Genomic DNA, 26,073 nt, shown 5'->3' with positions numbered 1-26,073 from the left:
CGTAACATATGGGTTGTGATTCCGTATTTGTCGGCGAAGACCAGCATGGACCTTTCGTTGATTGGGTGCAAGATAGAGTTATACTCGAAACTGGTGCAATGGGGTTTGTCTTTCCCCACGTGTCCCAGGTGCTTCTTCATGGATCAAAAGAACGGACTTTATCGGCCTCTCTGGAAGCCTTTAATGGGCCTGATTAGACTCAAAAGGCCCAGTTAGCTGGGTTGGTTAACGCTTCTCCAATCTCTTAAAAGCTTTCTCTCGTACCTATTGCTTCCTCCTCGCTTCCTTTTTTGCTCTTCCTACTACTCTGTAGAGACGCAAAGGCGCCGCCTTTGTAGAATCTCCGATAGCCTCCCCAAGTCACCTGCCATGGCCGAAAGCGCCACGGAGGAACCCCCATCTCTGGCCGAGGTACGTCTCCTCTTGTTCCTGTGGATCCTTGTCTGTTTGTTGACTTCTTCAGTTTGTGCGGCACTTATTCCTATTACATATTGGGATTTCCATGATCTGGGCTTTTTCTGTTTCTTTATCGTTGATATATTGTTCGTCGTCCTCGGATCTGATGTCTTTTGTTAATGTTTTTTGCTTTTTCCTTTTTGGTCGTTTGGATCTCAGCGAAGAATTAGTAGAGATAAAATGATCTAATTCAGATAGACTTGTTTCTGGGCTCGCAAAGAGATTAATAATCACTTGATAGATACTGATACTCTGTTGGTCAGAAATGCCCTGATTATCTGAAATGGGAACCGAGGTTCATGCAAAAGACGGTTTGAGAGGGTTAAGTTGTATTAAAAAGCGGATCTTTTTCTTGGTGGATTTCTAGAGCTGGTTATGCAGATGCTTTATATTAATTTATCTGCATGAATTGGAGAGATTGTTGAGAGAGTATTTAGATGAAGAAGGTTGGAGAAGAGTAATTTATGGAAAAAAAAAGAAGCATGAAGAGCTATGGTGATTGCAAATTGATTGATGCATAAAGATGCCACTTTTTTATGTTAATCAATTGTATGGCTTGTTTTTTTTCTAAAATAAGTTCTGTGTTGTCGTTTCCTGTTTAATTTGTTTGCTCAAGCTTACAACTTCCTAAATATCCTGTATATTTATATAGGAAGTTCCCATGGCCAGATTTGGATTTAACATCCTACGTTAAGAGATAACAATTTAGCTATGAATGTTGAGGCACTGATTTTTGGCTACCCTCTCTCTGAAGAATCCTTTGGAAAGTTGTAAACTCTTGTTGCTTTAACCAATATTTTTACATTCAAGTAAAACAAAGCTCCATTGAGCTGTACCTTTAGGGATTGGTTTTGATCAGATAATAAATGCTGAAAGAAAATAAATCTCCTTGATATTTATTTTCTTTCTTCTCCAATATAGCTCCATTTTTTATATTTCTTCCCACATTGATGGGCTAAACTTTCTGCAAGATGTTTCACAATAGCTGGTTCACTTTTACTGCTTTGTCATTTTTTTGTAATTTTTATTGTTAGATGGATCAAGCTCTCATATTCTTCCTGAAAATCTGCTATAAACTTTTGGGCTACTTAGAAAGACTTTGAACTTAAAATACCAGGAAGCACTATAAATGTACAATTGTATTAGGGGAATTTGTTCACTCATATAGTATGCTAGTGTCCTTTTTAAATTTTGTATTGATGATGTTTAAAATTTCTTGCTTAGCACCATATTTGACAACATTTTGTGATTTTTATTGTTGTTAGATCGATCAGTCTCTCATATTATTCCTGAAAAATCTGCTATAAGCTCTCAGGCTGCTCAGAAAGACTTTGAACTCAAAAAACCCGGATAGCTCCAAAAAAGTACAATTATATTATGGGAATTTATATTCACTTTGTATTTTATGCTAGTGTAATTTCTTCAGCTTTGTATTAATGATGTTTAAATTTCTTGCTTAGTACCATATTTTTTATTGTTAAAAATTCTTCTTATCTAAGTGAGTCAACACCATTAAGATTAAGGACTAGCATTAGACAATACAGAGACGAAGACCATTGACTTTAACAAGATTGGTACTTGCAATGGTTCAAGCTATTGTTAAATGCCATTATAATATGACTGAGAAACCTTTCTAAGATGTGTTAGTTGTGAAAAGGTTTTGTTTATGTGGTGTACCATTAGGTACATAAATAATACATTGCTCTTTGTGACTAATGGATTTAGATGCATGGTTTATGCATGGGAGTAAGATTCCACTAACTTTTTTCTATTCCAAGAACTTTATACTACTGGGCGATTATGATAAACAGAAAATTAAGTAGGGTGGAAGCTATATACCCATGATTTTGCATAGACTCAGTAACCAAGATATCCTTTGACAAAGTTGCATTAGTCTATGTTGAGGTCTATATAGCAACCTTTGTGTGCCTTAGTATTTTACATATGAACATGGAGAGAGAGTGTTTATGCTTTCTGTTACTCTACAAAGAACATATTTGTTGAGAGCTACACATATGGCACCAAACTGGGACTTTGGAATCCCTATCACACCAGGAAATAAAAGAAAAATAATGATGCAGATTAATGATGACTTTTGTGTATCGTTTGTTTACTTGTTTGATTCTCATTATTACATGGATGATACTGTGTTACGATTGCAAACACTTAAGACTTTCTCGTCCTTTGTACTATTAATTTTAATTTATCCATTCATATCATTGCAGGTTAGGTCGAAGTCCTTTATATTATTAGTTCTAGTTTATTCATTCTAACGATGCAGGTTAATGATCAAATATGTATCATATTTTCCTTATTTTTGCATGATTGATTCAAGAGTCTTATTACCCGTGTCACACGTGTTAATCACATTACAAATGCAAATTTTAGACCTTGTTTGAAGCTAGTTCATTTTCAATGTTGTTTGAGACAATCAGCCTTATGTTTTGTATGTACCTTTGGTCGCCATGGTGCCATCTTTATTAATATAGAACAAGAGCATTGAGATTAACGTATTTCTTAAATATGGACCCAGTTTGGATTCGGATGTTCTCATTTAGGTTTTTTTTAATATTTCAATTATCAGATACATACATATATACATATACACATATATATACATATATATATACATATACACATACATATGGATATATATACATATGCATATACATATACATATGCATATATATATATATATATATATATATATATATATATATATATATATATATATATATATATATATATATATATATATATATATTTATATATATCATTGTGTTGCACTGGGTACTTGAATTTGAGTAGACAAGCCAATCTTGTAATCTCATATCGTACCGATTAGCATTGTTGCACTATTCAAGAGGTGGTCTTCCTAAAATGGTTTGTGTGTATACTAAATGGTCAAGCATAAGATGTTGCGATTGGTTGTAGTTTCTTGATAAGTTAACATAAATGATGACCATGATGCTTGAATGTTCACAAGATCAGTCATTAAGATAACTGAGTGAAGAAGTGATCTCATCCTGCATTTTGTGGTCTGTCCTGAGAATGGGAGGCGGGATGTATCTGTTTTTTGCTTCTTTTCTCTATTTTTCGTTCATTGTTTAAGGGCTATATTTTCCACTTTAATATGCCTCACTAAATGCAGCAATGGTCACTTCAAGACATAGAGAAGACAGATCAGACTGAAGCTTTTGTTAAACAAACTAATGGGGATGAGAATCCAGCTGATGTTAGTTCTGAAGAAGTAACTGCAGAGAAGAATGGTGAAAGTTTTGCTTCAGATGCTGTCACAGAGAAAAGTGATCAAACTCCTTCTGCAGAGGAAACCAGTGCTGTTGAAGAGATGAATGGTGAAGCTCCTGAAGAACAAGAGACAGAAGTACCACAAGTTGAAGAGAAACCAGAAATAAAGGTTTGGTTTCTCAATATCTAAAACATCTGCAATTATGGTTTACATATTCGATAAACAAAAAAAAAAAAAATCATCCATGGAAGGTTTTGGTAAAGAATCTCTGTGGTTGAATTTATAGATTGAGACAGCCCCTGCTGATTTCCGTTTCCCAACAACAAATCAAACAAGGCATTGCTTTACTCGCTACATTGAATATCACAGGTAGGATGAGACAACCTATTGGCCTGTAGCTATGGATCTGTAGGTGTATAAATATTATTGGTGATCAAAATTGGTGTTTGACAGGTGCATAGCTGCAAAGGGAGAAGATGCTTCTGAGTGTAATAAATTTGCAAAGTACTATCGCTCATTGTGCCCAGGGGAATGGGTGTGTGCTCTTTTCTTCCTTTGATAGTATTATCTTTCGTTTTTCTTTTTCACTATTTTTTTGTGACTGTTAAAAATAGAATTGTAGTCAAAAGATCTTTGAGGCTCTTAGTTTTCTACATTAAAGTCTCATATTATACTTTCCTAAAATGTCCACTCAATGTGAAAGTTAGTCTAATTTGCATAGCTGGCTGAAAATTGAAAAATGATGCAATAGTTCTAGGGGTTAAGGTCATCTTCATTTTTGTTGGAGCAGATTGCATGGGTTAGTGAGAAATGATATCAAAGAACCTTGTATGCCTTTCCATGTGGTTTGACAGTCGCATGTTTGGGAGTGAATTGTACAAAGCAATATGGGGGTTCTCTGCATAGTCCTGCTGTCAAACCATTGAGGTGGAGTTTTTGATTTATAGAGTTGTAGGAACAGAGCATTTAGATGGGGAAGATTATGTGATTCACAATAGCATCATAAGCATAATTAGAAGAGGATGAGCCCATGTGGGGAGATATGTCTGTATGTAAATTATTTTCTAGTAGGTCTGGGGTTAATAATGTATAATTGCACATCCAAAGGTACATCTTACGGATAACATCCTTATACTTTATTTTCTATCCATATAGTTGCATATATTTATTTCTTATTAGAACATTCATGAAAGCATTCCACTGCACATCCAAAGGTGCATCTCATGGGTACAGCCTTGTACTAATTTTTTGCTGATACAGTTTCCATCTTATTTTTTCTTATTAGATCATTCATTAAAGTGTTCCTCTGCAACTAGTTAGAATGTTCAGAGGGGAAAAAAAAAACACAGTTAACCATGAGTTGCATGGACCTGATGGTTCCATGTGTTAATTGATTAATTGGATCCTCTCATAGTTGAAACAACTATGCCCAACTAAATTGCTCTGTGGAATACCAGGACTATATGATATTAAGAGAGCATCATGACCATTGTTTTAGTGTGATTGCATTATCAGCTTTCAACACTCTCTTAGAAACAATTTACTTCTGTTGTTGTATGATTCTGACAGATATTGAAATGATAAAGATCAATCCAGTGATAAGTACATCATTTGCAGGTAGAGCGATGGAACGAACAACGAGAAAATGGGACCTTTCCTGGTCCTTTATAAATGGGCGTTATTTTCCAGATTTACAGAAAAGTAAGCTTATCTGGATTGAGAGATGAAGAGGCTTTTATTTCTGCAAATGTTACTGAATAATATATTTGGCTTGTTCCAAGTCGAGTTTCTAACTGATTGATAAACTGTCTTTCCTCACAAAGGCAGTGTCATTCTTTACCATGAGGTCAAACTTTTTATGTTTCAGGATTGTGCATGTTATAACAGCATTTTCTTCAAAATCAAATAATTGTTATCCACTACTTTTGGTTTGGGAAAACAAATGTCTTTTTTTGGGTATACAAAAGCACATTATTTTTGATATTTTTGTTATGAGTTTCACTACAAACAGCCCACTCACCAGTACATTACAAAATCTATTGAATACTTGATGGTAATGTTTTGTGGTATCTATTGATCTTTTCTAGATCTGTTATAATCAATATCTTCCAAAATATTTGTTCACTACATATGAAAAAAAATTCGTAATCACTAGCACGGTTAGTTTGTGGCTTCAATCAATTCTGAACTTGACTGGCCTACGTTTAAAGTGGCTTTGTTTGGTGTCTTCCTTTTTAGATCAGATTTCTTCTTCGACATTGCCATTGGTTGAAGTTCCAACATTTGAGCATTGTCAATGCAAGAAGTTTAGTTTTGAAATAGAGAAGCAAATAGGTGAAACAAAGTGATAAATATTTGTGTTTCCTTGACCACTTCTTCCGAAAGATTTCTCTATTTTATGTATATATATACTCATTTGAGTAAATGTCCATAGTCATAGAAGGCAAAGTAATTAGATTATTACGTGTCATTATTATGGGTATGACACAACCTGCCATTAAAATTTGATTATCTACACGACTAGAAAGCATAGCTCTAATGCCATGGCCATCTCAAGAGATGGACATGAAAAATATTAGTTTGACACATTCTAACTTGTCGCAGATGTTCAAGTGCATCACTTGGGAGTAACCGAAGACAGAGTATTCATAAGCTTAGAAGAAGTGAGTTTTTGGATGAGACTCTCTAAATTCATACAGTTATGCAAAATATTATTAATTTTGATACATATCATATAATTTTGATTTGATGATGATGTAATCATTTTGATCTGATGATGTATTTGTGGCGGGATTTTATAGTCAGGGAATGGTAATTAGTCTCGTCTGATGTTATTAGCTTGAACTTATGAAGGCACTAATAGCACTTCCCGACTCGTCTCCGGTCCGAAGGAGGCTGTGCCTTTGCGAACCGTTGTTTATTCTCCCACATGGGATCTCAAAGTTTATATGAACTGTGGCGACACTTGAGCTTGTGAAAAGAATGCATCATCAAAACCCACCCTCTGCACAATCTGTTGCTTCATCAAACCCACCCTCTTCTTTCTGCTACTTGGCTCCAAAATGGACCTCCACCAGTCAAAAAGGTGTTAAGGGGGCACTGTTCACCTTGTGAAAAGAATGCATCAAATTACAAATAGCCCTTCCCTTGGGTGATCCCCAATACTTTAACTGTAACCTTTTAGACAATTATGTTTTTTTTTCTTCGAAGATAAGTGATGAAAACAGGCAGTCAAAAATTTTACCAGCTAAGTTAAATGATATATATATATATATATATATATATTGCAGATGATAACACAAATAAGTTTGGTTTTTATGGTAGCTAATTTATCAGACATGTATTTATTGGGTAGCTAATTTATCGTAGGAAAGTAGATACATTAGTTTTATTTATGTACCTAAATATGTTAGTTTGTATAAGATTTAAATATAATAAGTAATTTGTCCATATATAGTGCATTATCTTTATTTGTACATTAGTAGTGAGATGATGTTAAGCACCATATTTGGCAAGAGTCTGATTCACAAAATTACAAAACAATTTTGGTTTTGTAAATATCCAGACACAAAATTCTTTCGAAATAATTAATTGACATTCTCAAGATTATTTATATTAGTAGGAGGCAGGTGCATATAATTAATTATATAATAGGTAATGATACATCTAATAAGTTTTTATGTACGTTACTTAATGAGGTTATGTACATTAATTAACCTAGGCATTGTGTTGGCAAAAACCTCATGTATATATAAATAATTACACGACATTTTTCTTCTTGGGTTATGAATAAAAACGGATTTATTGGTACATTATATAAGTAAGTTTACATATATCGGCAGTATACATAATAAATAGTTTGGTACATAATCAGTGTCATAAGGTTTGCAAATCATGGATTACGAGAGATGCATCCTTCGATCTTACAATCCCTCGAAACTGCTCGATTTGAAGTTCCTATCAAAAGAGGAATTAATTCCACTCCCAAATTTTGAACTTTTTTCTTCTTTTATATTCAATAGCAGAAATGCCTTCCCATTCAACTCATTAGAGTAACTGCTGTTAACTGCTGAAATGGCAATTAAAAATGAAGCGTCTCAGTTATAAATATGAAACTCTCAGGGCTTTTTGTGAAAAATATGACCACCAAGCGGCCAACCGGTCCGGTTCAACGTTTTCTGTTCCCGCCCGGGATTCGGTCCAGGCTCGGCAAAACTCCGAGATCCTGTGGCTTGAATCACGGAGGGTTGAGATTACCTCAAGATCAGAGTGCACGGTCAATATGGAGATTGTTAAAACATTTGTTTGTAGCGAAGCCAACAGGGTATCCGAATCTCTTTTGATCGAACTAACCAGGGAACGGAGTCTCAATCGAGGCACCACCGAATCCTAAAGCCAGCCTCCTCCGCTCCCGCATCCATTTCTCTCTCTCTCTCTCTCTCTCGCTCGCGCTCGCGCGCCTACTCACACACCAACTCTTGCTCTTAGGGTTTCTCGGGTCATCGTCGACGTTGCCGGGCGCCAGATGAGGAGGCTCGTGTTCCCTGATCACCGCCTGGAGGGGCCTCCGCCCTGGCGGGAGCGGCGGCCGTTGCCCCGGTGTCAGCGCCCGGCCTTCGCCGTCCTCCTGCTCTGCTCGACCCCCGCCGTGCGCAGGGCCGTCGCCTTCGCCGACGTGGACGACCTCGTCGCCTCCTGCCCATTCCCCCCGGCCCAGTTCGCCATCAACTCCGGTCCCGTCGCTGGGCGGCTCTTTTACGATCTCCACGCCGATGCCGTCGACGCCGCCCTCTTCTTCTGGGGCCGCCGTCTTGACGGAGCCCACCCCCTCACCCCCGTCATCGAGCCGGCCCCCGATGCCCCGCCCTATAATGACGCTGAGGAGAAGGGCCGCCTTAAGACCCTCTTTTGTGGCCACATTCAGGGGCTTCTCGAGTATCAAGGTGTGAGACTTTGTGAGCGGAGAATCGATGAGGTCTCGGATGAGATCAAGAATGTGTCGGTGCTGCTAAGTCGCCATAATCGGCTGGTGAAGTTCACTGAGCTGAGGGATAAGAGGACGAGGCTGGAGGCAGAAAGGAAACAGCTGAAGGGCCGGTTGTCCGAGTTCCATGCTGCCATGGAATGCCTTCTCGCTCGACTTGGTGAACGACAAGAAAAGGCTTTTGCTGAGGAGGAAGAAGGAGGGGTGGATGCAGATGTGAATGCCAAAATTTTTAAGCTCGGAGACAAATTGGATTGGAACCAGATTTGCCAATTGATGCAGAGGGAATGCAGGAGGCTCGAGGAGGGTTTACCAATCTATTCATGCAGGAGGAAAATTCTTTCACGCATTTTCTCCAATCAGGTTATCATTTTCATTATGTTTTGTTCTATTAGTTGTAACCTAGTGGAGTTTGACAGAATCTTATTAACCTGTATCCACTCTTTCTGTGTTGATAATTTTTTTGTTTTTTGTTGGGGGGGGGGGGGGGGGGGGCGCGGGTGGGTTGGGTTCTGGTTAATGTAACACAAATTTCTGGTGAAGGGAAAGTAATAGTTCTGTGATCTATCTCTGTGGCTTAATCTATAGCTTTTTCTTGGTTTCTGTGAATCATGATCTTTGTTTCACGAAACATTGTGATAAACTTTACTACTAAGTATAAATCATATGATAATCTAGTATGCTGTTTGAAGTCATTGTATTTTTTGAGTGGGTCCTGTAAGTAACGTCTGTCTAATTGGTTCATATTTCTGGTCAAGGGAAGGGAATAATTATGAAATTTCTACCTGATGATCTATCTCTGTGGCTTAATTTATAGCTTTTGTTTTGTTTATGTGAATCACATGAATCATGATCTTTCTTTCACTAAGCATTCTCATATACTTTACTATATGTATAAATCATATGAGAATCTATTATGCTGTTTGAAGTCATTTTATTTTTTGAGCGGGTCTTGTAAGTAAATTCTGTCTAATTGGCTCATATTTCTACTTGGCATTGAGTAATTAATTAGGGCTTTATGGCAACTTGTTATATAGGACGGTCCAAAAAGGAGAGGATCATTTTTTATTTTATCTTATGCTTGAAGGTCACAATCATTTGTCAAATGAAATGTTCAACATGAACCAAAGACCTTTTAACGATTGTTGCAGATAGCAGGGTTTCTCCTTGAGTAGCCAAAAAGTTTGATCGTACGAGCCTTTGTTAATCTTGCTTGTACATTTTACACTATTGCCTTACTTGTGTCATGACTTTGCTCTTGAACTTCAGTTTGTCAATTTGTTTCTTGCTCTCACTCGCCATTGTCATCATCATGACTTTGTTAGGATCCTTTTATTTTATGAGCTTATGAATAATGTTAGTTCAGTAAAAGTTGGATAGGAGTTTATTTAATATTTATTTATTATTAAGAGTCCATGTCCTGGTGAACTCTGGGTGGAACTCTATAAATAGGGATATATCTGTTTTTCTTCATCAATCAATGAAATACTATTCAGTCTTTTGACAAACCCTAGGAGGCCGATCCCCTCAAAGTGATCAAGGAGGCTGATCCCTTTGAAGTGATCATCTCCTTTTCTCCTCTTTCTTCTATGATAAAACTCTAGGGTCTTATCATTTGGTATCAGAGCAGCGATCCTCGGCATTCTCGCTGTAATTTCTCACAACACTTTGCCGCAGCCATCATAAAAAAAAAAGCAGCCGCGGTCCTCAACGACCTTTATTTCCCAGCCTCTGTTTTCCAACCGTGGTCCTCGACATCTCTACAGCCGCCTCAATCGCGCCTTCGCCTGAGATGGCGCTGCCAACAGCGCGCCTCCCAACCGAGAGCAGCGTGAGGGCAGTGCGCCCCATCCTGCTCGGCGAGAAAGGGTCGTCGCCGTTGCTTCCCGGCCAGCGACCGTCGCCGCTGCTGCTTCCCGGCTAGAGTCCACCATCGCTCGCCTCCCAGCCACGACCCTCGTTGCCTCTTGGGTTGCAGCCGCTCAACCATACCTTGCGGGCGGGCAACTCACCATCCTGCTCGGCGAGAAAGGGCCACCGTCGTTACTTCCCGGCCAGCGACCACTGTCGCCCGTCTCCCAATCGCGACCCTCGCTGCCTCCCCTTGGGTCGCAGCCATAACTGCTCGACCATCCCTCCTCATGGGCGGGTAACTCACCATCCTGCTCGACGAGAAAGGGTCGTCGTCGCTGCTTCCCGGCCAGCGACCACTATCGCTCGCCTCCTAGTCGTGACCCTCGCTGCCTCCTCTTGGGCCACAACCGCTTGTGACGACGCTTTTGCCTCTAGCCGCGCACGCAGCGACCGCAACGAGCCCTCACGCTGCTCTCAGCATCCGCTTCCTCAGTAGCCTCGCAATGATCCCTTACACCCTCAACGCTGCTCCCAGCTGTGCCACCACCGCTGCCTCCCAGCCTCAGTAGCAGCATCCTCCTCATGACGACTACAGCGAGCCCTCAAGCTACTCTCGGCGTCCGCTTCCTCGGTAGCGTCGCGATTCCTCACGCCCTCAACATAAGCTTCACAACAACTGCACCAAATAGGGCAGTGCTGATGCCCTTGACTAGACAACAGAAACAATAGTTGGGGATTACAGATCTACAGTCCTATACAATGGCTATCAATAATTCAGTGAAAGCTCAACTAGAAGCTTTGGAAACCAGAATTGAGGACTGGATGCAAGAAACACTTAATGATTTCAAAAGGAGCCTACTAGAGAGCTTTAGCAAGCTTTAACAAGATAAAAGTTCAAGTCTTATGTTGAATCGACCTAGAGACACCGAAAAAAGGAACGAAGAACAGGATGTAAGCTACCCCCGCATGAAGGTGAAATTTCTAAGATGCGAAAATGGAGATCCGACCAGTTGGATTTCTAGGGCAGAAAAATTTTTTCGTTTTCATAGAACTCCAGAAGAATCCAAGGTGGAAACAACTTCAATCCAACTAGATGGAGATGCAATCCAATGATATGATTGGTACGAAACTTGCCACGGGGTCTCCTCGTGGGAGTCATTCAAGAGATGGCTTCTCATTCACTTTAGACCATATGAATATGAGAATGTTAATGGGCAGCTTGCTAAAATTCATCAGATTTCTACAATGCTAGAATATCAGAGCAGATTTGAACGATTGTCAAATCAAGTCAGAGATTGGTTCGAATGATAACTAGTGGGAACATTTATTGAAGGACTTAATTTAGATATCCGGTGTGAAGTCAAAGCTTGCCAACCTCGCACTATGATAGCTGCAATCTTATTTGCACGTTTGCATGAGGAAAAAATCAATAGGAAAAATCGTTAAAACAGAAGTGACAACAAACAGATGATCAGCAAGCCACCTATACCGTTTATTCCCAACCGAAACCCTAACACCCGAAGACTAACCTGAGAAGAACTCAAGGAAAGATCAATGAAAGATTTGTTCTGGCACTGTGATGAAAAGTGAAGTAGGGAGCACCGATGTAAACAAGGGCAATTTTTAATGATTGAACCAATTGGGGAGGAACCATAAGCTAACAATGTAGACTCCGATCATGAAGGTATGGATTCTGGTGGAGATGTTAGACCTATCATACATACAGTGCATGCATTAGCAAGCTACTCTAACCCGCAAACTATAAAAGTTGAAGGAACTTTGGAACATCAGCATGTTACAGTTTTGATTGATACTAGTAGTACTAACAATTTTATGGACAGTAAGGTTGTTGACCGATTGGCCTACTACATTGAAGGCTGTGACAAATTCGAAGTAAAGGTCACTGATGGACGAATTTTAACTTGTAATAGCAAATGTTCGAAGATAAAATTGATTATACAGGGCCAAGAGTTGCTTGTGGACTTATTTTTACTACCCTTGGAAGACTTCGAAGTGATGCTTGAAATTTTATGACTATCAACCCTAGGTGATGTTTCTTGGAATTTTTCTAAACTAATCATGAAATTTTTTATTAATGGAAAGTAGATGGTCTAAAAGGAAGACGCAGAAGTAAGGTCACAACTGCCATTAGCCATCGGATAGAGAGGGTTCTCCAGAAGATTGTAATGACTAATACACTGAAAGGCCGACCTATTGTTTACACTATCAAGAAGTGGAGACCGTACTTAGAGTCTGATAGGGGTGTATTTAATATTTATTTATTATTAAGAGTCCAAGTCCTGGTGGACTCTGGGTGGAACTTTATAAATAGGGATGTATCTATTTCTTTTCATCAATCAATGAAATATTATTCAGTTTTTTGACAAACCTTAGGAGGCCGATCCCCTCGAAGTGATCATTCCCTTTTCTCCCATTTCTTTTATGATAAAACCCTAGGGTTTTATCATACTTATGTAATTGCAATAACACGATAACATCATTGTTACATTTTTCTATATATTGGTGGCTGTAGCCTTATGACATCATTATTATTTTGAACTAGGTGGATGTTGTTACTGATAGAAAGGTAGAGATAGAACATGACAATACCATCTGATGTTAGATGCTTCCATTATTTTCCATGTTCGACTTGTTATAACTTAAGATATATGGCTTTCTTATCAACAAAATTTATATGGCATGTTCTTACATATGGTTTGCCAACATATGACTTTTCCAGAATGTACAACAACAACAATAAAGCCATAAGTCCCAACTATTTGGGGTCGGCTAAAATTTTAAGTTCTTTAACTAGTTTGGTGGTTCTGCTCTTCTCATTAATTCTAACATCTGCAACATCATAAGTCCAACCCAACAAACATTCATAAAGACAACCATATCCAGTTCTTCATTCGGGATAATTAATACTAGTTCTTGGGGTACTTATTACTAGTTCTCAAGTTTCGTGGTACATAGCTGTATATAAAATGTCTTGTTGAGCTGCTGGGTTTGGCAGTTGGCATGATAAGAGTGTTCTTATTCTTAACAAATATTGCCACTCATGGAAGTTTCAATAGTTTGACGGCTACAATGTTGCTTTTCTTGTAAATTTTGGCTTAGCTACTTTGTAGTTCATCTAGTTATTGGTATATCAATACCTATTCAAATTCGACTTTGTATAGTTTATTTTTGAATAAATAGCATTTTCAGATCTACTTTCATGATTACTTCAAGTAGAATCATGGACTTCCCTTTTTTTTTTGGCCAAAACTAGATAAGGACTGAAAAATATTTTTATAATTTTATTCTTTGGTTCTCATAGGTCATGGTCTTGATTGGAGAGACTGGTTCAGGGAAAAGTACTCAACTGGTCCAGTTTCTTGCTGATTCAGGACTAGGTGCTGATGGAGCTGTTGTGTGCACTCAGCCTCGTAAAATTGCGGTGAACTCTTTGGCACAAAGGGTTGGAGAGGAAGCCAATGGGTGCTATTCCAACAATTTTGTGCACTCCTATCCTACCTATTTATCCTTTCAGGAATTTGGCTTGGGCCTGATATTTATGACAGATCACTGTCTCTTGCAGCATTTTATGAAAGGTACAGGTTTGCCCCATATTTCATGCATTATTATAGATGAGGCACATGAAAGAAGCTTGAACACCGATCTGCTTTTGGCATTGATTAAGAGGAAGCTGCTTGAGAATATAGATTTACGGCTTATAATAATGTCTGCCACAGTTGACGCAAGCAGACTCTCAGGCTATTTTTACAGTTGCAGCACCTTATATGTCAAGGGAAGAAACTTTCCTGTTGAAATCAAATATATTCCTGATATATCTGCCGTTGTGAAGGACTTCTCTGGAAAGTGTGCTTCATATGCCTCTGATGTCTTAAAGATGGTGAACATGATTCATAAGACAGAGGGAGATGGTGCTATCCTAGCATTTTTGACTTCTCAGATGGAAGTAGAATGGGCTTGTGAAAACTTCACTGATCCCACTGCCATTGTGCTGCCAATGCATGGAAAGCTTTCTTTTGTTGAACAAAGACATGTTTTTCAAAATTACCCTGGCAAGAGAAAAATTATTTTCTGCACTAACATAGCTGAGACATCACTTACTATCAGAGGTGTTAAGTATGTTGTTGATTCTGGCATGGTCAAAGAAAGCAGGTTTGAACCTAGCTCTGGTATGAATGTGCTTAAGGTTAGTAGGATCAGCCAAAGTTCTGCTAACCAACGAGCTGGCCGAGCAGGTCGAACAGAATCGGGTAAGTGTTTCAGGCTTTACTCAGAATCTGATTTTCAGGCAATGAAAATGCATCAGGAACCTGAAATTCGTAAAGTGCACCTTGGAATTGCTGTGTTGAGAATCCTTGCTTTAGGTATTAAGAACGTTCAAGACTTCGAGTTTGTTGATGCTCCATGTCCAAAGGCTACTGAAGTAGCAATTCAGAATCTAATCCATTTGGGTGCTGTTACACACAAAACTGATGCATATGAACTTACTGAGACTGGTTGGTATTTAGTGAAATTGGGTATTGAGCCACGGCTAGGGAAAATAATTCTTGGTTGTTTTGATCATGGTTTGAGGAAGGAGGGTATCATCCTTGCCACTATAATGCCGAATGCTAGCAGTATATTTTGTAGAGTTGGTAGCGAAGAGGATAAATATAGAGCTGACTGTCTTAGGGTTCCATTTTGCCATCATGATGGAGACCTTTTCACTCTTCTCTCTGTTTACAAGAAATGGGAGGGTGAGCCTGTAAATAGGAATTGGTGTTGGCGGAATAGCATCAATGCAAAGTCACTGAGGAGATGTCAGGAAGCTGTATCAGAGTTGGAAAGCTGTCTCCAGCATGAGCTCAACATTATTGTTCCTAGTTACTGGTTATGGAACCCAGATGAACCAAGTTGTTATGATAAATTATTGAAGAAGGTCATACTTTCATCTCTTGTAGAGAATGTTGCAATGTTCTCTGGACGCAATCAACTTGGTTATGAAGTGGCTTTAACTGGTCAACACATACAACTTCATCCATCAAGCTCATTGTTAGTCTACGGGAAAAGGCCAGATTGGGTGGTGTTTGGGGAGATTTTGTCATCATTGACTGACTATTTGGTTTGTGTAACTGCTGTTGACTTTGATGACTTGTGCATGATTCAGCCTCCTCTATTTGATTTGTACCAGTTGGAAAGTCGGAAGATGCTGATGGATGTGATATCTGGAGTTGGCAATAATTTGCTTAAAAGATTTTGTGGAAAGTCAAACCAAAACTTACAGAGGTTAATTTTGCACACTCAAAATGTTTGCTCAGATAACCGAATCAGTATAGATATTGACTTTAGTAAAAGTGAGGTTCATGTATATGCTTCAGAAAAAGATATAGAGCAGGTGGCTAGTATTGTTAAGGATGCCGTGGAGTATGAAAAAAAATGCTTGAGAAATGAGTGTATTGAGAAACGTTTATTTCCAGGCCGACCTGGTATTTCCTCTTCTTTGGCTCTCTTTGGCTCTGGTGCTGAAATTAAGCATCTGGAGCTTGAAAAACGATATTTGACTGTGGAAATTTTGCATCCAAACTCATCTTCTCTAAATGACAAGGAACTTCTGGTGATGGTTGAGAAGTATGCGTGTGGAATAGCTAATTTTCAAAAATATGGAGGGACTGGACAAGAGGGATCATATGTGAATAAATGGGGAAGGATAACGTTCCTTAGTCCTGAAATTGCTGAAAATGCTGTCACCAAGCTGAACGAGGTGGAGTTTTGTGGGTTCATGATTAGAGCACTGCCCATCAAAGCAGTTGAACCGAAGGTGACACCATTTTCTGCAGTAAGAGTCAAAGTCTCTTGGCCAAGGAGGCCTTGCAGGGGAATTGCACTTGTCACGTGTGCAGATGGAGAGGCTGAATATATTGTTAGGGACTGTTTTGCTTTGACAATTGGAGGAAGGTATATTAACATTCAGGTCAGCCAAAAACGCCAGAATTGTGTATTTTTAACAGGAGTTCCCAGAGACATATCGGAAGAAGAACTCCGTGATGCTCTTCTAGGTTTGACAAAGAGGAGAATCCTTGGCATTCACCTTGCACGAGGAATGGCAGTTGCTGACCCACCAATTGCTACATGTGCAGAAGCACTTATTAAAGAAATTTCTCCTTTTATGACTCGCAAGCATTTTTCTGACAATAATTTCAGGGTTGAAGTATTCAAACCTGAACCAAAGGATTTCACCATGAAAGCTATGATTACATTTGATGGAAGTCTGCATCTGGAGGCTGAAAAGGCTTTAAATCACATCGAAGGGAAAGTATTGCCTGGTTTTGAGACGTGGCAGAAGATACAATGCCAACAAGTATTTAATAGCTCTTTGTCTTTTCCTTCACGTGTCTATTGTGCTATCAGGAAACAACTGGATTCACTACTAGAAAGTTTCAGATGCCAAAGGGGTATGTATGTACTTCTGTTTGATAATTTACTCTTGTATATCAATGTTTCTTATTCCATCTACATGTTTTGACTTAGGAGGAAGAAAATAATATTTTTCAATGTATTCTTCTACAACAAAAATAACAAAATCGTAAGTCTCAACTATTTGGGATCAGTTACATGGATCTTTTGGTGCTATTGAGATATGTAAAAAGTTATATGTTTGGTTAGGTTCAGAGTACTTAAATTATTATTTATAATTTCTATTAAGGTCCTTTTAGGTCTTCCTCTACCTCTCCTCATACTACTAGCATTAATTATTTCATCTCTTCTGATTATTATATATGGAGATCTCCTACGTACATGTCCATACCATCATAAATGATTTTTTCTCATATTATCGTCTATTGAAGCGATTTCAATATGCTCTTCTAAATAACTATTTTTGTGGTTATCAATCTCAAAGATTTTTCAAAGTTTTGATAATTAGATTCTGGAGGTGAACATAGTGGAAAATGGAAGAGTATCTAAATTCATAATGTCTTGGAGATGAAGCTTGCTAAATAGATTGCTTAATATGATAACATTCATCAATTCATATTGGGTTTTGAGCAACTAGCTCTATTTATGTTCGAGTTATCTGCAATAGATGTACAACTTTATACTTATCCACTTAATAATTGAAAAAAGTTTATAGATGAAAACTTGTGTAGCACTTTTTAGTTGGGTAGTTGGTTTTTTGAAAAAGAAATTATATACATGAACAATGACAGTATTGGTTATCAAGATTATAACAAATTGCTAACTGATTCACTTAGATTTGGAAGCTATATCACATACGAGCAAGGAACAAATGATAAATGATTAAATTAAAATGAATCTTGAAATCCTATTGCTGAATGATGCATGTAATTGTAAATAAATACAATAAAGCAAATTGAGGAAGGGTGTGTTTGGAAACACATTTGTATTTTTAATATGCATTTGAAGAAAGAGATTTGAATGAATGTGCAGTTGTGCAATGCTTTGAGTGCTTGGTAAATAATATATGAAATTACATTTTAAATGTGCATTGACGTTAGTATTGTTTAGTAAAATTATATTTCAAAAATTCATTGAATATTATATGACAAATTTACCTTTCTAATATTTTTAATATGTATTCAAATGTGAATACATATTTTTTATTTAAATTATGTAAATAAATAAAATAAATAAATGAATGTATGTCATCTTACAAAAATTTCGTATGGTCCAGTTAATATAAAATATCATATTAACGATGACAGAAATTGAGAAAAGGGGAGAGGAAATGATTTTAGATAATGTCACAGGGTACTTAGAAAATTTTGAAAATTTTCACTAATATCTGACAAAATGCTGAAATGCCCTAAGGTGGCATTGGTATCTAAGCATTTGAAATACAGCATCCAGGCCAAATAAAGTAACATTAGCATTTGAGCATTTGCAATGTAACATCTAGGCCAAATGCAATTTGAAAAAAATTTATCAAACATCAATTCACATTTAAAATGTGTAATGGGCGATCAATGCATATTTCAAATGTGTTCCCAATTCCCAAGTGCACCAGAAGTACTTGACTTGATGTTGATCAATAAATTAGTTGGCCTAGAAGATTGTATTCTTCCTGTGCTTTTGAGTTAGACACCAACTATTTCTCTTAAGAATTTTCTTGTGATTAATGCTTTATCTTTGAAGTGGTTGGCATGTATTATAATTTCCATAGTGAGTAAATCATTCTAGGAAGTCTTTTATAGTCCATAATGCTTATAAGCCATCAGAGGACAAAAACATCATCAGATCCATTATTTTAAACACTTATTCACTCCCTTATTGCACCTACTTTTGATGTCTATGTAGGAATGGACTGTTAGCTCATGATGTATCAGACCGTGATTAGTCAGCAGTTCTGATGCGATCTGCTCTTGTTGACAGTTGAGTCTGTAGAACCTCTAGATATTTGTAGTAGTTCTAGATTTTGGTACATAGGTGGCAAAAGTTATTGAGATGATTGCCATGTTATAATATTTATTGCGGCCTTCTAGAATCAAAGGATTGCTCAGAGTGCTGCTTTCTAGTTTGAGTTCTGGACTGGAACCAATTTTACCATGCCATTGAGGGTGGAAAAGTACTATATTTTTTCTAGTCTTCTTAAATTTGTGTTGCTGATGTAGGTTATCTTTTTAATAGAGTAGACCCCCAGCTAACATGGGAATAATTTATTTGAAATGTGCTTCTTAGGATGTAGAACATGGTGGTTTTGAGATTGCTGCAAAAAAAACAGAAGGTCATAATGTTTGGCACAGTTCAGAATGAACTTTTCTGGTTGTTTTCATGGAGTATCTCAACTAACATGTACGTGCTAATGGATGACATTCATCTGGACTCCGTTGAGATCTGAAAAATATTACTGAAAAGTCATACTTCACTCACATTCACATAATTCATAATTGTCTTGACATTAGGATTTGGTCTAGTTGATAATGTTGTGTGTCAATCAGATATGAATTTCTGGACCCAAAGCTTTGCATTAAAGAGAAGGAAGGCCAGAGAAATATATGATTGGAAGATTGTCTTATGCAAGAGAATAATTTGGCTACTGTAAAGTAAATCAGGATATGTTTAATGTCTTTGAAAGGGTCGAGCATCACTGTTTGATGCCTGTTTGAAGAACTTGCCATGCATTATAAACCATTGGTAGTTTAGTTCTATTATTGTTGACGATGATGTTGGCCAAGGTAAATGACAAATTGGTAAAAGGGACATAAAGAAGTCTTCAAGTTCTTTTCCTTGTGAATGCATCTTTGGATGATAGATCCCTGGATGACCATTTTCTGAAAGATCGAAACGACAAGTCTTAGGGATGGAAAGAGAAAAGAAGCAGTGGAGGGCACCTGCATATTCTAATTTGCAACAGTGTTGGTGCATTGTTAGATTTGGTTCATGTGGTGAAAATTTTCAGCAAATGGGAAGGAAACTGAAAGTGGGTAATCAGCAGTGTCGAAATGCCTGGATGATGGAAAGAGGATGAGTATATATGTGTATATTATTTTTGTCAAGAACTAGCACTTGACCTTAGCTATTAATTTTTAAATTCGGCTTCCAATAGCCTCTTGGGGATCCTTTGAACTATTAATTTGTGCTGCATAAGTGGCTTATTTATCAACTTCCAGCCTCAGAAGAGATATAGATTTTATTTTTCTTTCATCATGGCATTTCAAGCTTATAGTGCGTGGTAGTTTTGTCCTGTTTAACTTGTCTTAGTACATCAATTCTCTTTACCAAAATGATAACAAACTATTCTAGACTTCATTGTGTAATAGCACTAAATTTCTACATGCCATATTACTTCATGATGGCTTGCTAATAGAACTCCTTTACTTAATCACTGGTTCCACAAGTTAAAAATATTTCCTTAGTAATTTGGTGTTTTTAACTTGTCATTTCTTGGTTAGCTTTTGTTTTTGTGAAGTAACAAGTTTTCAAATTTTTTCCTGCTTTGGATTCTCATTCTGGGCAAGTTTCATCTTCTTGAGAGTTCTTCCTTCTGTGGATAAAGAAAACCTTTTGGAAATGAATGTTTGGATATAATAACCTCTCAGGAATGGACTTGTATCTCTTGTTGTAACTGCTTAGTGTTACTTGTATTATCCAGTTAGCTTCAAAGTTCAGGTGCAATATATAAGCTTTCAGCTGGTTGTGTCATGCTGCAGGTGTGTCCTACAACCTAGAGCAAAATGATAATGGTTCTTATAGAGTAAAGATATCTGCAAATTCCCCTAAAAATATTGTAGATTTGAGGAGACCTCTGGAGCAGTTGACACAAGGCAAAACGATAACTCATTCAAGCCTCACCCCAGCAGTGCTGCAGCTTCTTTTTTCTCGGGATGGTGTTGCATGTTTAAAAACTGTGGAGCGAGAGACTGGAACTTACGTTCTGTATGACCGGCAGAACTTGAACATCAGAGTGTTTGGTCCCCCAAAGGAAGTATCTGCGGCTGAGAAGAATTTGGTCCATTCACTGCTAACTCTCCATGAGAACAAGCTACTTGAGATCCCCCTCCAAGGGCGCAGCCTCCCACCAAACCTGATGAAAGAGGTGGTGCAGAGGTTTGGGTCAGATCTTCAGGGGCTCAAGGAAAATGTGCCTGGAGCCGAGGTAACTCTCAGTACTCGACGCCATACCCTCTACGTTAGAGGAGACAAAGAACTAAAGCAAAGGGTCGAAGACCTGATCTCTGAGGTGGCGCTATCCATCAATCAAAATAGGGTAATTGAGAGGCCACCAGAATCCTGTTGCCCCATATGCTTATGCGAGCTGGAGGATCCTTACAAACTCGAAGCTTGTGGGCATACATTTTGTCGAGCTTGCTTGGAAAATCAACTTGAATCGACCATAAGATCACGTGATGGTTTCCCCCTTTGTTGCACTAAGGTGGGGTGCCAGAAGCTAATCCTGCTTATAGATCTCAGATCTCTGTTATCATTCGAGAAGCTGGAAGAGCTCTTCAGAGCTTCGTTGAGTGCATTCGTGGCATCCAGCGATGGGACCTATCGGTTTTGTCCGACACCTGACTGCCCCAACTTATACCGTGTTGCGCCCCTGGAAGAGGAGGTTGGGCCTTTCATCTGCGGGGCTTGCTTAGCGGAGACATGCAGGAAGTGCTATCTCGAGTACCATCCCTTTGTATCTTGTGAGAGGTACATGGAGTACAAGGAAGACCCGGACCTCTCGCTGGCAGAATGGTGTAGGGGGAAGGAAAACGTGAACAACTGCCCTAGCTGTGGGCTTACCATCGAGAAGACGGAAGGTTGCAACCATGTGGAGTGCAGGTGCGGAAGGCACATCTGCTGGGTATGCATAAATTCCTTCAGAAGCAGCGATGAGTGCTATTCACACCTCAGGTCTGTCCACCAATCCTACTGATTGGATGCACTCTAGATGTATACATGTCCATATTACATATGTCTATATATGTCTATATATATATATATCTGTACGTGGTGGTCAGGAAGACTTATTAGTGTAGCCTAAGTTGATTGTGGACTCGTGTATTCTTCATGTACGGAGACTTAGTTGGGGCGTTCCTCGTTATTGTTGTTATTATTTTTGCATGGCAGAATGGACGGACACAAGCGGCGATCACATCCTTGAAACTGGATCTGTTGCATTAGCAGATCTGATGTGTACATCATCAATCAGCGCCTTAATAATGTGTTCAGAAACTCTATAGGTTATGGTGGGAGCTATGTAAGAATTATACTAACATATTTGATATTGTTAACTCGGTAATCATCTCTCTTTTTATGTTTAATGGCAAGCAGAGGCACCAAAGAGAAAAAGAGTAAATTAAACACAGCAACTCACTCGCTCCTATTAACTCTTCTTTCTTCATCCGAAACTTCATCTGACTCGTGCAACTCTCTCCGGAGCGAGTGAGTCTCCAGGGAGGGAAAAAGGAACAGTAGCCTCGAGCGATCAACAGGGCGATCGTCTGCAATTCTTGGCTTACCGTTTAGGATCTTTAGCATTGCAAGTCAGCGATCAGAATCAATCACTGTATCCATCTGCAACACGGGAGTCTGAATTGAAGCCTTTTTGCCCAAACAGCGTAGCATTATTTGAGCAAAGATGGATCAGTCATGAAATTGCTCTGGATTTTAGATGACCAAGTTGTCTTTTTGTTAGAACAAAGAGATAGCAGCCTTAAAACAGCACAATCTTTTCTTCTCTAAATGAGAAAAGAGCATATCTGAAAGGAAGAAGAGGAGGAAAAAGAATAACTAGAAGTTGTTTTTTGTGTGTGTGTGTGTGTGTGAGCGAGCTTAAGACAATGAAAAAATGGCAAAATTACAATCCCAGGCTTCCTACATCACAAACCTGTTCCTTCAAGACTCTTATAAACAGAAGACAGAAATAAGAAACTCTATAACTCTAAGAAAGATATTTTAAATCTACAAATTTGGCTCACGAAGGATGTGATATTATCATAGCCTACAAATTTTATTTTCACCTTAGATTAAAAGTTACATGCGCTACAAACTCAGACTAAAATAAGATTATTCTACAAAAAGAAAAGAGAAGGCATGAAATTATACATCTTTATGGAAATTCATATATAAATGATAGGCCAATGGAATATAATTACATGTGGAAGGGATTAAGACAGTCCAATGTTCTCTTCTCGAATCCTCCCTATCATTTCACATACAGCAGCTGCAATCTGAGTCACTGAAGCATATGAGCAGTCATCCTCCACCTGCCAACCAAATGTGCAGTATAGTGTTCATGAGAACTGAAGAGAACACAGTACATTAGGTTGCCTAAATAACAGTATATACCAGCACATGAACGTTAAGATTCCGGCTCAGCGAGAGAGAGAGAGAGAGAGAGAGAGAGAGAGAGAGAGAGAGAGAGGGTAAATTAGAGGCTTATGTACCTTGAGACTGAAGGAGTAGAGAACCCTCTCATTGGCAGTGGTTACATTCAGGTGCAGTGGCGTGAGCCGCAGATTCTGCAGCCATGTCAACAGCTTCGACAGCTGCTTGGGGTGCCGCCTCGAGAGCACCTTGAGGTTGACATGGCTCTCTACGATCGTCACCTCAATGTCCGCCATGGCTGACCGTTTCACCACCATAACTTCGTTACCGCTGTAGTCCTTGTCGACGTTGGCGACACCATTCTGGCTCCTGCTGATGGTACCCCCATTAAAGGAGCAGGACGAGTACTGTGGGGTGTTGAAGAAGTCGGCGAAAGGAGAAGCGAACCCATCAGTGTCTGCTCGCTGCTCGAGTTGCTTCTGCACTTGAATCGATTGCAGGAGCTGCTCAAGTTCCTTAACGTAATTGATTGCGCCCCCAACGATCGATGCTTGATCACCCTGTAGTGTTTTGGTACATTATATATATTACAGTGTTACCTCACGTGGCTTGCTGCGGAGTTTTAGAGACCGATGAAGATGGAGCGAGCGTAAGGTATGAGAGGAGGAAGCAGAGTGCGCATTATTACCCTTGGGACATAGGAGGGAGGCATCAGAGATCGGAGCACGGCGAGGTATTCGTTCATTTGCTTACGTCGGTTGCGCTCCACAGCGATGTGGACCATCCTCTGGCTCTCCACCTCCTCCTTGTTCTTGATGCCCTTGGTGCGTGGCCGCTTCCTCCGGCTGACCACCTCGGTGGCCTTGCCCTCGGCCGGCGCTTCCTCCTGACCTTCCGCTGTCGAATAGTTCGCGTGCCAGCCCTCCAAGTCTTGCACCAAGTCGGAACAAGATGGGTACCGAGTTCCATCCATATCCCCATCAAGCATCGAACTCTTCGCCTCCATGCTAACATCTCCAAGGTCATAGCTACATGCCCCTCCGCCAGGAGTGGTGCAGCTCTCCTTGCAAGCGTAACCGAACAGTCCCTGAGAGAATACAACAGCTTCTAATGCCATTACCAACTTTCGGATAGACATGTACTCAACTTTCCTCTTCACAGAGGGGAGGGAAGAGATGATGAGCTTTTAAAGGAAGAAGATAACAGCTGTTGAAGCTGGATGAGATGTAGACATCGTGTGTTTCTTGTGTTACTAGTAAGCTGAAAAAAAGTATATTAACCAAAAACACAGGGACACTGCAATCCGGTCCTTTTCTCTTTGTGATGTGCAAACGGTAGGTTGGTATCGACACCCAAGAAATGTAGAGGAAGCAGACAAGAATGACCAGGGGTAAGAGATTCCAGTGGCTATTGAAGTTATAGGTGTGAATGTGACCATACTCTGCGTAATTCTGTGTTTGGCCATGCTGTGTAACAGGATTGACAGGAGAAACAATGGGACGAACGCCCACTTGCTGCAGGACCTGGCATACATTGAATCCACCGTAGTTGCACGATGGTGCTTCCACCGCAGGTGTACCAAGTACAGTCCATGAGCCTCGAGGGTGGAGAAGAAAATTCCACTTGTCCCCGAGGTTAAGCTATCAAATTATATGCTCGATCACGCGATTTGGCGAAAGATTTGGATACCATTGTCTAGAATTAAAGAGCTTTGCAACTTGTATTCTGGCTGTGGAACTGAGAAAAGTATTCAGATAGCAACAAGCAACAGTTAGCAGCTGCTGTTTCATACTCGGTGGTGAAGACAAGATTCTAATCAACCTACTGCTCCTCTTGTCGGTGGACCCTCACTGTGGCTGCATCGACAATTGTTCCTTGGTGCGGTGTTGATAATTCAGCCGTAAGTACGACATGTTTCGATTGATACAGGTGACGTAGGATGATGGTCCAAAAGAGGTCGGCGACGATGCAACCTGCAGTGGATAGAAGTAGCCGATTATAATGGAAGACAAGTCCTCTCGAGTGGTTAATTGAGGGTGAGACACTGCAGAATCCATAACGTATCTGGACATATTAATTGTTTTGTCCAAGTGTACTGAAGGAAACAGTACAAAAGCTGATGGTTACGTACTTAAAGATTTATCTTATCACATACCCCTTTGTTACTTGACATACCTGTATTATTGATTACTGATGCAAACTACTAGATTGTATTGGTTTCTCACAGTACCTCTTACTACCATCCCCAGTTTCAGGAGGGAATCAAGTCATAGGTTGCAATTTTACACTGTCTCGTCATCAGAACTCCTTTATGCACTTTGTTCAACAAGATACTGTGTCGGTGGATATGGCACATGGGAGCTCTGAGGCAGTATAGTATGCACAAGGGAAGAGAGATGGTTGAATTGTAAAAGCTACCATATTAGAATATCTCGTTTTTTTCTTTTTAATCTCATATTTTTCTTGATCACGACTATCATGAGAAGATTAGATTTTCTCTATATCTTACCATATAAAAAGGATTTGACATCCCTTGATTAGTGTTTATGAGATTAATCTAATTATTTTTTATTCTATAAATTGGGTTGTAATGCATACAGCTAATACAAAGTTTCACCTTTATCTTCCTTCTTTTTCATGATATCAAACTAACACAATGCTCAAAGTTGAGTCCCATCTCTCTCTCTCTCTCTCTCTCTCTCTCTCTCTCTCTCACCAATCCATCAACTATGATGAACAAGTATCAATTCTATTTCAT

At 39.1% G+C, this 26,073-nt stretch overlaps 3 protein-coding genes across 5 annotated transcripts; 2 read left to right on the top strand and 1 right to left on the bottom strand.

The window, feature by feature from the left end:
* The first annotated feature begins 252 nt into the window (after positions 1 to 252).
* On the top strand, positions 253 to 5,689 carry LOC135587701 (cytochrome c oxidase subunit 6b-1-like). The gene is made up of 5 exons (XM_065079390.1): positions 253 to 411; positions 3,608 to 3,874; positions 3,993 to 4,075; positions 4,160 to 4,241; positions 5,324 to 5,689. The coding sequence occupies exons 1-5, from the start codon at positions 370 to 372 to the stop codon at positions 5,375 to 5,377; spliced, it is 528 nt and encodes a 175-aa protein (XP_064935462.1). The 5' UTR covers positions 253 to 369; the 3' UTR covers positions 5,378 to 5,689.
* Positions 5,690 to 8,075: 2,386 nt separating this feature from the next.
* LOC135587700 (ATP-dependent RNA helicase DEAH11, chloroplastic-like) lies at positions 8,076 to 22,089 on the top strand. The gene is made up of 3 exons (XM_065079389.1): positions 8,076 to 9,053; positions 13,867 to 16,993; positions 20,708 to 22,089. Exons 1-3 carry the CDS (start codon positions 8,232 to 8,234, stop codon positions 21,919 to 21,921), a joined length of 5,163 nt encoding a protein of 1,720 aa, XP_064935461.1. The 5' UTR covers positions 8,076 to 8,231; the 3' UTR covers positions 21,922 to 22,089.
* A 235-nt stretch (positions 22,090 to 22,324) lies between these two features.
* Positions 22,325 to 24,552, bottom strand: LOC103994859 (transcription factor bHLH96-like). 3 transcript variants are annotated; one of them, XM_009415304.3, is made up of 4 exons: positions 24,004 to 24,549; positions 23,435 to 23,875; positions 23,144 to 23,254; positions 22,325 to 22,747 (listed from the first exon to the last, which is right to left on the bottom strand). In XM_009415304.3, the coding sequence occupies exons 1-3, from the start codon at positions 24,451 to 24,453 to the stop codon at positions 23,156 to 23,158; spliced, it is 990 nt and encodes a 329-aa protein (XP_009413579.2). In that variant the 5' UTR covers positions 24,454 to 24,549; the 3' UTR covers positions 22,325 to 22,747; positions 23,144 to 23,155. The 3 variants fall into 3 exon arrangements, with proteins under 3 accessions (XP_009413579.2, XP_009413580.2, XP_009413578.2); XM_009415305.3 differs by lacking the exon at positions 22,325 to 22,747 and having other exon boundaries at positions 22,869 to 23,254; positions 23,435 to 23,684; positions 23,763 to 23,875; positions 24,004 to 24,552; XM_009415303.3 differs by lacking the exon at positions 22,325 to 22,747 and having other exon boundaries at positions 22,884 to 23,254; positions 24,004 to 24,547.
* Between the last annotated feature and the right edge of the window lie 1,521 nt (positions 24,553 to 26,073).

The sequence above is a fragment of the Musa acuminata genome, chromosome BXJ1-8 (genome assembly GCF_036884655.1).
Source record: "Musa acuminata AAA Group cultivar baxijiao chromosome BXJ1-8, Cavendish_Baxijiao_AAA, whole genome shotgun sequence".
NCBI lineage: Eukaryota > Viridiplantae > Streptophyta > Magnoliopsida > Zingiberales > Musaceae > Musa > Musa acuminata.
Note: the sequence above shows the minus strand (reverse complement) of the source record. Positions and strands in the feature narration are given on the sequence as shown.

What these genes read in the sequence shown, in the direction of transcription:
- LOC135587700 (XM_065079389.1), top strand. Translation starts at nt 8,232, where the DNA reads ATGAGGAGGCTCGTGTTCCCTGATCACCGCCTGGAGGGGCCTCCGCCC. An exon ending in CACGCATTTTCTCCAATCAG is followed by an intron (nt 9,054 to 13,866) that starts GTTATCATTTTC and finishes TGGTTCTCATAG; the next exon opens with GTCATGGTCTTGATTGGAGA. An exon ending in AAGTTTCAGATGCCAAAGGG is followed by an intron (nt 16,994 to 20,707) that starts GTATGTATGTAC and finishes GTCATGCTGCAG; the next exon opens with GTGTGTCCTACAACCTAGAG.
- LOC103994859 (XM_009415304.3), bottom strand. Translation starts at nt 24,453, where the DNA reads ATGTCTATCCGAAAGTTGGTAATGGCATTAGAAGCTGTTGTATTCTCT. An exon ending in CTCCCTCCTATGTCCCAAGG is followed by an intron (nt 23,876 to 24,003) that starts GTAATAATGCGC and finishes AAAACACTACAG; the next exon opens with GGTGATCAAGCATCGATCGT. An exon ending in TCTACTCCTTCAGTCTCAAG is followed by an intron (nt 23,255 to 23,434) that starts GTACATAAGCCT and finishes TTTGGTTGGCAG; the next exon opens with GTGGAGGATGACTGCTCATA.
- LOC135587701 (XM_065079390.1), top strand. Translation starts at nt 370, where the DNA reads ATGGCCGAAAGCGCCACGGAGGAACCCCCATCTCTGGCCGAG. An exon ending in AACCCCCATCTCTGGCCGAG is followed by an intron (nt 412 to 3,607) that starts GTACGTCTCCTC and finishes CACTAAATGCAG; the next exon opens with CAATGGTCACTTCAAGACAT. An exon ending in CATTGTGCCCAGGGGAATGG is followed by an intron (nt 4,242 to 5,323) that starts GTGTGTGCTCTT and finishes CATCATTTGCAG; the next exon opens with GTAGAGCGATGGAACGAACA.